Here is a 10,726-nt window from a genome sequence, read left to right as displayed (position 1 = left end):
GGCCCTGCCACGGCAGCCACCCGTGGGCAAACAAATCAGTCTCCAGCGTGCCGCTGTCCAGCAACCTTGAATCTATAGGGGAGGGGGGGCGGACACGACTCGCGGCAGTATTTTGAATTTGAGTGCAGTAACCGTTTTGGCCACATTCTTACATACAGCGCCTTTAAACTTAGGAAGGTTCCATTAGAACAAATTATACAAATCAATGAAATTACCTCTTATAGTTTTGCAGACAACACCCATTAAACTAAATGACAACACTACAATAGATTTTCTCAGAAAGTGCAATAAACACATTGATGATCTGCCTTCAGCAAAAAACTGAGATTAAGAGAAGACAGGTTAAAGCTCTGTGCTCATCTCTAATCTGTGAAAACAAAGCATTGGAATTCTGGTGTTATTCCTAAATGGCCTGAATCTGAACAGCAACATCTTGACAATAATTAAAAAAAGTAACATGCTCATGTTTCACCCAAACAATACGTAATGCGCCTTCAGTTGGTTCAGATCGAGGCTGGAACACATTCTCAACACAAACGAACCGCACCGGAGTTCTTTTGTAACCAGACCGAGAACTTGTTTTGGTGAGCTCCCAAATGCGTTTGCTGTGTTCACACCTGCCCAAACAACCCACACTTTGGGGGCAAATGAACTTTAGTTCGATTAAACCAAACCAAACAGGGCAGGTGTGAAAGCACCCTAAGACACCATTCAGCTGCATACTGGATTGTACCATCAACAACACTTAAAAGCTTAATTCTGTTTCTCACACACACACACACACACACACACAATCTTAAACGTTCCTCAGATCAATAAGGTTAGTAACTGCAACTGACCAGGCTTTTGGAGCACAAAGTGTAGTGTGTGAGTGTAATGTCTCTTTGATTAACCACATGAACTTTAAACAAAGATCGCATCATGACTCGTTTGCAGGCTGGTGTGTCCTTAAATCCTTTACAACTTCCAGGATTTGAGCAGCATTATCTAAAACCATGTGATTACAACCAAACAGCATGCTAGGAAGACATATCCATCCAATCATCACCACATTCTAATTTTGTTCATCCGTTAAGCGGTGAAATCTCCTTAGGGCCCTCCCCTGCCCCACTGGCCTTATGGCTAATAGAGCGGCCAGAGCAGGGGATTAGGCCAGGGAGCTCGCTGCTTCTGCTTCCACACTGGCAACCAAGGGAAGAGATTAGCAGAGGTCTTTAGAGCCGCCAAATACGCTGGGCTGAAAGGAGCCCCTATTGGCCACAGCATAGTAGTGAGCTAACAAGGCGGCTGGTGGTGGGAAAAGTGCAGCGAGTGGTTTTGTGAGACTCTGGACTCTGAAACGGGGCAAACCCTCTCATTATGGTTGTTTAGTGAGAACACATAGTTGTCTCAGTTCAGTTACCTCATCAGAGTTAACACTAAACATTTGTGTTTAAAGCCACATAAAGAGGGACAGACAAGACAAGACAGACAAAGTGCCACCGCTTACAAATTCCACTTAATGTGGGATATGATTTGAAAATGGCTGGACGCAGCTATGTGCAGTTTAATTTAACCATTTGTGTGTCAATTAATGACCCCATGTTATGTTGAATTCATGAAGACATGCCTCCAGTGAACAAAGAATTCAAACATGGAGAAGACTCTTGATGAAATGAAGGAAAGGGGACCTCATTTAAAGGGGAACTCTGGTATTTTTCAACCTGAAGCCTTTTTCCCCATGTTTTTGTGTCTTAAGTGACTCGTGTGACCATCATCATTTTTTAAACTGGTCCAGTGTTGTGAGAGCGAAAGAGGGCTGCAGCCTGCGACAGCGGCAAGACAGGCTGCAATTGAATCATTTGAGAAAAGTGCGCCGAGTCAAGTGGCGTCCATTACAAGTGTTTGTTTTTGCTGCTGACGGGCTCAGGTTGTTATTCTGAGTGTCTGACAACATTAGGAAAAAGGGCCCTAAAGAGCAATGAAATGTTTTGCACTGATTTGAAACATCTTATTCAGTGTTTCTACTGGTTTTAATCACCTGGTCCGTTTGTTCTGGAGAGGAAGAGACCTCTGTGGATATTTCGGCTCCCACTATAAACATCCTTGCGGGATTCTAACCTGGAGAAGTTTTAGCTGGTTGCAATCAGCATTCTCCTCACAGCTAGCTGCCTTTAACCCTCTTAAATCTTACACACTGTTTCTTCAAGAGATTTTTACATCAACTCAGGCCTTATTTTTAGATTAATGAATTCAGTGCCTTTTAAGACTTTTTTAAGGATCTGTGGGAACCCTGTTTTTGCTTTAAGTCCCATCTGTTGAAAAGTACAAGAAGACCATGAAAAAAAAAAGATGAACTGTGCACAAGAGAGCAGAAGTGCTGAGTCAGCAGCAGCGACAGCCTGGCACTCAGCTGGTCGGGATGGTTGCGGTCGGGATGAGACATTGTGCAGCTAGAAAAGTTTACCTGATGGCATGAATATAAGCACTGAAGCCGCTGGAACTGTTACTGAGGTTTGCTGATTGGTTCAATAGAAACTAGTTTACTTCCTGACTGACACTGTTCAGAATGTTTGTTAGATTCACACAGTAACAGAGTCATGGAGGAAAAGACGCAGCCACAACAACACAGGCACAACCACATACTGTGAAGGCAGATCGATGAGGCCAAACAGAACATGACGCAGCTCCAGGGAGACACTTACAGGTGCCTGCGGTGGAGCTCCATGATCCTCTCTTGCACCTTCTCTTGGTAAGGCAACAGCTTGGTCATCCTCAGGAAGTCCCTGTCGGCCACGTCATCATAGTCGCCAATCTCCGCTGTGGTTTGAGGAAGAGCAGAACAGATTAGCTTTTCTGTCATGTTAACGCCATCGTTATTGTTTAGACAGCGCTGCCGACGCATGTGTTGCATGTCACACGACAGGCCGACGCAGCTGTGTTACATGTCACGCCCATCACAGCATGACGCCGCCATTGTTTGGTTCTGTGTGAAAATGCAAAGACTGTAGCACCATCTCTGTGTACAAAGGGCTACAGTTTCACAGCCACACAAACTACATCCTCCAAATCAAATAAACAAACAAATAAAACTTTAATTACTGAACAGCCAAATACTGAGGTAGCTTCAACATACACTGGACGAGGTGCGAGGCCAGCAGGGCGCCTGTGTTTTCTGTGCAGATCAACCTGCCGTCCATCAGATCTCTTTTCATCTGCAGCGAAAACAAGTACCTATAAAAAAAGCAAAAGCACAAAAGGCTTAGTGTCCATCTGTTCATGTTCATTAGAAGACATTTTTTAATTCTTGAGTTCCTTTAAGTAAGACGTGCATTCATCAAATCTCTTACTGACTGCAGCAAAGCCCTCAAAGAACTTCATAAACATCTTTTTTTGGAGGACAAGTATTATAATGCCCTGAAAAACCATAATCATGAGCTTCTGAAGCAGGAAAAACATAAAAAAAAAAATCTGTGTATTTTCTAAAGCCCCTCTACACAGGCACCAGATAAAAGTAATATCCAGTAGGAAATTACAGTCACTGACCTCGTGTACTCCTCCTGCAGCTGACCGGGGTCTGGAGGAAAGAATTTCACTGACAGTCTAAAGAGCGTATTCGCTGGTCCTGAAAAACACGAAACCGGATCATCAGCGCACAGGCACATTTTCATTCTGTGGAATTTAAGCAAATATTTGAGCTCACTTACGTCTGACTTGTCTCATAATGAGTTTTGTGGGTTCCAGCCAAACCTGGAGAGACAGAAATAACATCATCTTTAGAAAAATCTGACAGATGGTGACCGCTCTGCCTAAAATGACTCCTTTAATATCATCTAGACTCTGACATGGCGTACAGTCACTGAGTGATGAGGCATTGTTGTGGGCAGAATCTGGCTTTGCTGCCTCAGTGCAGGAGCCTGGCTGCCCTGTCACATCTGGGCCTGATTGAGGGAGGAATGTGCTCCATCCAGACAGATAGATTGAGCAATTGGTATCAGCTGATGCTTGCCTGAATCCTTCTCTCAGTTTATACCTACAAACGTGCTGATGTTACAGTCAGTTTAGGTTTGTGACATTATCAGCTGAATGCAGCGGAGCGAGGAGCTCAACCTGCTACTGAAAAACCCAACAGTGCCTCGTCCTCTTAATGGAGGACAAAAACAATGATGAAAGTCTCAATACATAAATAAATGTACAAATAAACACAGGAATAAATAAATAAGAATAAATAAATGCAAGAAGAAAAAATGTAGAAGAAACAGAAACACATGTCGCTGTACAAAAACATGGCAATAATTTAAAAAATTGTCCTTATTTATGTTCTATTTAATTATCAACTTTTATTTATTTACACATTTATTGATTCTTTTTTTTATTTCAGCATTTATTGATTCTTTTATTTATTAATGTATGTATTTATTTCTTCCTGTATTTACTTATTTATTTTCCATATTTAAACATTTATATATTTCAGCAATTATTTACTCATTTATATATATATTTATTTATTTATGTATTCATTTCAGCATTTATTTATTCTTTTATTTATCTAGTCATTTTCTGTATTTATTTTTGTATTTATTTATTTAGGGTTTTTTGTACTTCCACATCTCTTTACTCCTTTATTTATTTATACATTTACTTATGTCTGTATTTATAATAATCTAACACTTATTTGTTCTTTTATTTAGTCATTTTCTGTATTTGTTTCAGCATTTATTCTTTCATGTATTTATTTGCATATTTATGCATTTCTGTATTTATTCTTACATTTGTTTTTATATTTATTTTTGCATTTATTTAATCATTTGTTTCTTTATTTTTGCACTTATTATACATTTATTTAAAAAGTATTTTAGCATTTATTTATTATTTTATTTATTTACGTATTTATTTAACCCTGTATTTATTTATGCATTTATGTATTTGTTTTAGCATTTACTTATTCTTTTTTGTTTCCACATTTATATATTCTTTAACGCATTCAATTTTGTATTTATTTAATCATTTAGTTTTTTGTATTTCAAAATCTGTTTATTTATTTCTGTAATTACTTCAGCACTTATTTGTTCTTTTATTTAGTCATTTTCTGTATGCTTTCACATTTATTTATTTCTGTATTTGTTTCAGCATTTATTCCTTTATGTATTTATTTGCATATTTATGCATTTCTGTATTTATTTATACATTTGTTTGTTATTTTAGCATTTATTTAATCATGTGTTTCTTTATTTACACATATACTTATACATTTACTTATAAATTATTTTATCATTTATTTATTCTTTAATTAATTTGTTTCAGTATTTATTCATTTATATATATATATATATATATATATTTATTTATTAAATTTTTAAATTTATTTCAACATTTATTTATTTATGAGTTTATTCATTCCTATATAATATATAATTATACATTTATGTATTTATTTATCACTTTTTTGGAGTACCTCTCCTCTTTTATGTGACAAAGGAACCATTAAAGAGACAAAGAGCTGCAAAGTTAAATGTATTTGACCTTTGACCCCGACAGTTCTTTACCTTTTCGGTAAGAAACATTTAGTTCTTCTTATTTGCAGCTGCTGCCAGGCTTTAAACAAACTGCTCGACTCTTGTCATTTGAAAGTGTCTTTGAAAGCAACACCACAGAGCGACAGATGTATTGTGTATACACATAATGGCTTTTCAGTGCTTTTGCAGTTGAATATACGAGCGTCTTCTCTTTGAAGAAGATTCACAGTGTGTGTAATATCTCTTCTGTTGCTTTCCAAAAAAAAATCTGTTGGTGGTCTTGAATTCCACTTATGTTTCTGGAAGAGTAAAACATTGGAAAGTCTGACATTTGTGTATGGGCACTTGTGCCAGACGAGTTAAAAATATTCCCAGATTATATACTGCTCAAGTCCAGTAAAAACAATTCTGCGTCACAGTTTGCACCGCTGCAGAGAGCTTAAGAAGAGCAACTGGCTGAGAGGTGACTAATAAAGTTCATCTTTTGCCCTCAGTCAGTCATGTTGTCCACAACGTGTGACCTTTGACCTCTGAAACACAAGCTGCGTTTGCTGGTCAGTACTTAACAGATATGAAGAATCACTCAGCATGTCAGTTCCTGGATGCTCAACAGGTAACAAAAGACACAGTGCGGCTGTACGTACCCAGTTCATCTGCATGTTCTGGAACTCCAGGCCAAAGTAATCACTCTCTATGAGGTTGCCTCTCACGAAAACCTCAGAGAGGAGGATCTGTCCAATCGCTTTCGGCTGAAAGAAAAAACAGAGGAAAAAAGGACTCATTATTTTCATCCCAAAAACCAACACAAAGATCTTAAGGAGCACTTCACCCCCTAAATGATCATTTGTATATCAATTACTCATCCCGTGTTACGCTGAATTTGGGAAGAAGACTTTGTTTTTCTCGCTTGCTTTGATGGTGAAAATTCTTGATGACTTGAAGTAAAGGGGGGCCGCGTTAAACAACAGCAAAACTACATCAAAACATTTGGTTCTTTCCAAACAGACAGTCCTTTCTGACAGAGAACTTAACAGAAAGTGAAACTTATCTGTGCTCTCTTCAAAGCCAGACTCCATCGACAATAACAGCCTTTTTAATCTCTCTGAACATGGGAGCAGCTGGTCTACCCTTCAGTTAGTTTGTTTGTGTGACTTTGGTGTTTTTAACAGTTAATTCGGGTTCACCAACATCACACAATAGCACAAAAAACTAACTAACCCAGCCAGCGGTAGACCAGCAGCTCCTGTGTTCAGTGAGGCACAATTACCGTTTTTGTCAATGGAGTCTGGCTTTGAAGAGAGCACAGATAAGTTTCACTTTCAGTTCAGTTTCTTGTCAGAAAGGACTGTTTGGTTTGGTTCAGTTGAAGTCGAGTTCATTTGCCCCCAAAGTACGGTTCATTTGGGCAGGTGTGAACACAGCAATCACACTCAGGTGTGCACCAAAACAACCGGACAGAGACCTTCTTGAAGAAGTGGTCTCTGGTGCGGTTACAAACAAACTCTGGTGCGGTTTGTTTGTGGTGAGAACGTGTTCCAACCTGCACATTCAGCACATCCAATGCATCAAAACATTGTTTTCTAGTTGGAGCCGCGCCTCGTTTTCAAACTGTATGGTTTGACTAAAATGAACAATGACAGCAATATAGTCCACGATGAGCAGCGCTAAAATCAACCTGCGTAGTTGTCCCTCCATTGTGACATTAGAAAGTGTCACATTTATCTTGCTTCTTGTTTGGTTTACTTCCAGAATTTTCCCACATGGAAATTCTGACCAATCAAGAGCAGCTTTCTGGTGCAAGGCATTTTATCTGGTCCGCTTGTAAATGCTGCCGTGAGAACACAAACCAACTCTAGGCCATTATGCAACTTTATAACAAAATGAGTCCCTGATTCAGACCAAAGCAAGACAACTCTAGGTCTGAAAGCAGCCTTTGATTATACTGCACGAGTCGTGAGAGGTTGTAAACGAATGTTAAACATGGACCCCAATGACTTCAATTCATCGAGAACTTTCTCAGTTTTAAGTTCCTCTGCTCACCATGAAGGCATGCGAGAAAAACAAAGTTTTCTTCCCAAATTCAACACAGCCTGTGGTGAGTAAATGATTTACAAATGCTCAGTCGGGGGTGAAGTCTTCCTTTAAAAGCACACTGATGATACACCTTACAATCTCAACGGACAGAAATTTCTTTTTGAAAAATTGTTTTGACAAAAATAAGTTTGAAACACAATAAATCTGGCCAAAAACATCTGTGATTATCAGACGTCACAGGCTGAGGTGAGGAAAGCCAAGCACAGAATAAACGCTGTCTGTCTGTGTGGTGCAGAAAATATTTGGCATCCGTAAATGATCCACTTCATGTGCGTTTTATGGCCGCCTATGTTCCATCTGTCAATTCAAATAGTTTCCTTGACTTGGACGAGTGAGTAAACTGCAAAAATGTGTCCTACTGTACATTTAAAGTCATCCGGCCCTGAACAGAGTGCAGCAGAATCACAAGCAGGAAATCTGCCGCAGTTTACCTTCTCAACGCTGCGGGGTTTGTTTTCACTAAACGAAGGACTAATTACTATGTACTAAGAACACACTGCACTTGAGGTTTGGAATCCTAGCCTGTGACTTTTTGAGAAAATTATAGCCTGAAACATCTGGTTGTAATGTAAAATAGTATTTTTAAAAGCCTTATAAAAAGAACTGCTTTGCATCGGCTGAAGTCAAACACTACAACTCAAAGAGCAGCAGCAGATTTACTGTAGTGAGTCTTTTCATTACTTTGATACAATCACATGTTCTGCATTCACGAAATCTATAAATTGCAGGTGAATCCTACTGACAAAACATCCATAAATGTAGGAATCTGTAGTAAAATGACCTTCTCTCCTAGCATTTACAGTGTCCGATTACAGCTGATCTCAACCAGAGAGCAGAAACTGGTGTGTTAAAATACTTTGTCTGGGTTGTGTTTGAGTGCAGGCCAAACATACGATCCACACGGCATCAGGAAGTATTCAAAATCTATCAGCGGCCAAATGTAAGGAACATTTTGAGGTATTCCGTCTCAGTTTGACTGGTTCAGAGGAGCTCAGTGAACTCAACAAAGAGTCAGAGTAGTAATATTAGCATAAGGGGGGAAATTACTTTAAGTGTGATGTTTTCTCTTTAAAAAAAAAAAAAAAAAACAATATCAATGCTTTAAACAATATTTCACATGCAGAGTTGGAACAAAGTTGCAGCTTTTATTTAGTTAATCTACGAGTAACGTGGTGAGAGAGCAGAAAATGGTGGAAGCTTCAGTGAAGCAAGCACCTTCAGTTCCTGTAAGGAGCCCGGCATAAACTCACCGCTGGATAAGCAAACTTTTTGTTGCTGATGTTACACATGTTAGACCCAACCCGCTGTGAAGCAGGGCCTGGGGTTTGCCCCGGCTGAGTTTGAGCTGCTACAGCCACTACTGAGTGGATCTCCTAAGCCTCAGCCACTCTCCTCCCAGCAAACAGTCTCATCGTGGCGGAGAGTGAGGCGGAGGGACCACAGGGTGCATTTACATTTAAAAAACATCCAGATGGAATGGTTGACAGGAGCACTGTTCTCTGCGGCAAGGAATTTTTATACCATCGGAAAAACTTCAAGCCTGAAATATCACCTCAACACAAAGCATTTAGCAGCGAACCCAGAAGTGCGAGCTGGCACAGCCTCTGATACTAGCGCTAGCAGCCAGCCTCGTCAAGCCACACTCGACCAGGCGTTCAAACTGAGCCACTCTACCTGTGACTGACTGACTAAGGGCCATTCCCAATACCCCCCCTTGGCCCTACCCCTACATTTGCGCGTTCCCGTGAGGGGTAGAGGTGTCCCAAGAGGTGTTCCTTTTTGCGTGTAGGGGTAGGGGGCATAACGAGGGGTAGTGGGTATGAAACTAGCCCTTCGGAGCAAGGGAATTCAGATGCTGTAGATGTATTGGGATTGGGCCTAACTCTCTTGCAAAATGGACTGCAGACCACTTTGGGTGGTAGAGGACAGGGGGACAACTGTGTCCAAAATCCAGCAGCTTTACACGACACATCTGTCAAAATTCATTCGAGTTGAATCTTTCAAAATACCTTCATGTGTATGCAATTAATTTTGATTAATTAATCACAGAGAACACAATTAATCAGATGCATTTTTTATTCACTTGACAGCCCTGAAAATAATTTTAAAACTTAATTTACTTAATCTAAATTACTTGTAATATAATGGACGCAGAGGCTATGCCATAACCTACACGTTAGCCTGACGTGCACCTCCCCATACATGTAACTTACAGAGGACACACAAGTCTTAATCTGCCTTAAATCATATACTGAGTTCTGAGCAGACAGATTTTATGTCTGGAGTGCTTTGTAAACAATGTTATTAGAGCAAGACCACATCTTCCCTGTGGATTAAGACATTTCAATCCAAGAACCTCTGTTTACTCTTTAATGTTTACCTCTTTCATTTGTTATTTTACACTGAAGTCAAGTTGAATTCAGGCTAACACGAGTTTAAAATGCAGATTTCATAGCACAGACAGCAATGTTAAACAGGTATAATGAGCCCAATCACTGCTCAGACATGAGGTATTAAATATATCCACCTCTTCTCCATCTGTAATGTTTTTAAAAAGCTGTAAAACAGGTTTGATTTGGTTTGACAAGAAGAAAAAAACAGAAGTTAGATGTGTGAAGGCAGACTAAAGTAAACAGACTGTTTCCTCAGTGTCTTGAGCAAATCACTGTGTTAACTCTCAGAAGCCCCGCCTTTGTGTTACTCATTAACCCTCTGCAGGAATGTAAAACTGCACTCATGTCTCCAGAGACAGAGTAAAATCTTCCTCTGGTACATTCAGCTTTATCTTCCACAGTCTGAGAGCGAGGGATGATGGGTTCACACAGACTGCTGCCAGACAGCTGGCAAAAAGGACAAGCTGCACTACTGTACACCACCCTCACATCCTCCTGCATGAATACACACGCAGTATGCAGGCAGTGTGGTGGCTGCAGACAACTATACACTGAACCCAGGTAGTTTTATATCTGCAACAGTCCCGTTTCATCACAAAGCAAACCTGTGCGGATCATTTCCCTTCAAATAACTTCCCCTAACTGCTGACCGCGTTGGCTTATCTGTGTGTGCAATCAGTCACTGTGTACACTGTGGGCACACACTTATTATACCACCCTTTAATGGCATCTCTGCGTTCAAGA

The 10,726-nt window shown here is 39.9% G+C and overlaps 1 protein-coding gene across 2 annotated transcripts in view; it reads right to left on the bottom strand.

The window, feature by feature from the left end:
• farp2 (FERM, RhoGEF and pleckstrin domain protein 2) overlaps window positions 1–10,726 on the bottom strand; it is a 48,825-nt gene that overhangs the window by 24,710 nt on the left and 13,389 nt on the right. For both annotated transcript variants that reach the window (XM_050054112.1, XM_050054111.1), the window contains exons 3-7: window positions 6,140–6,244; window positions 3,687–3,729; window positions 3,526–3,604; window positions 3,116–3,213; window positions 2,685–2,799 (exon numbers count right to left, since the gene is read on the bottom strand). In XM_050054112.1, coding sequence (XP_049910069.1) covers window positions 2,685–2,799; window positions 3,116–3,213; window positions 3,526–3,604; window positions 3,687–3,729; window positions 6,140–6,244 — 440 coding nt within the window. The remainder of the gene's footprint in view (window positions 1–2,684; window positions 2,800–3,115; window positions 3,214–3,525; window positions 3,605–3,686; window positions 3,730–6,139; window positions 6,245–10,726) is intronic.

This window comes from Epinephelus moara, chromosome 10 (genome assembly GCF_006386435.1).
Source record: "Epinephelus moara isolate mb chromosome 10, YSFRI_EMoa_1.0, whole genome shotgun sequence".
Taxonomy (NCBI): domain Eukaryota; kingdom Metazoa; phylum Chordata; class Actinopteri; order Perciformes; family Serranidae; genus Epinephelus; species Epinephelus moara.
The sequence above is the reverse complement of the archived record's forward strand: the minus strand, read 5'-3'. Positions and strand labels throughout refer to the sequence as shown.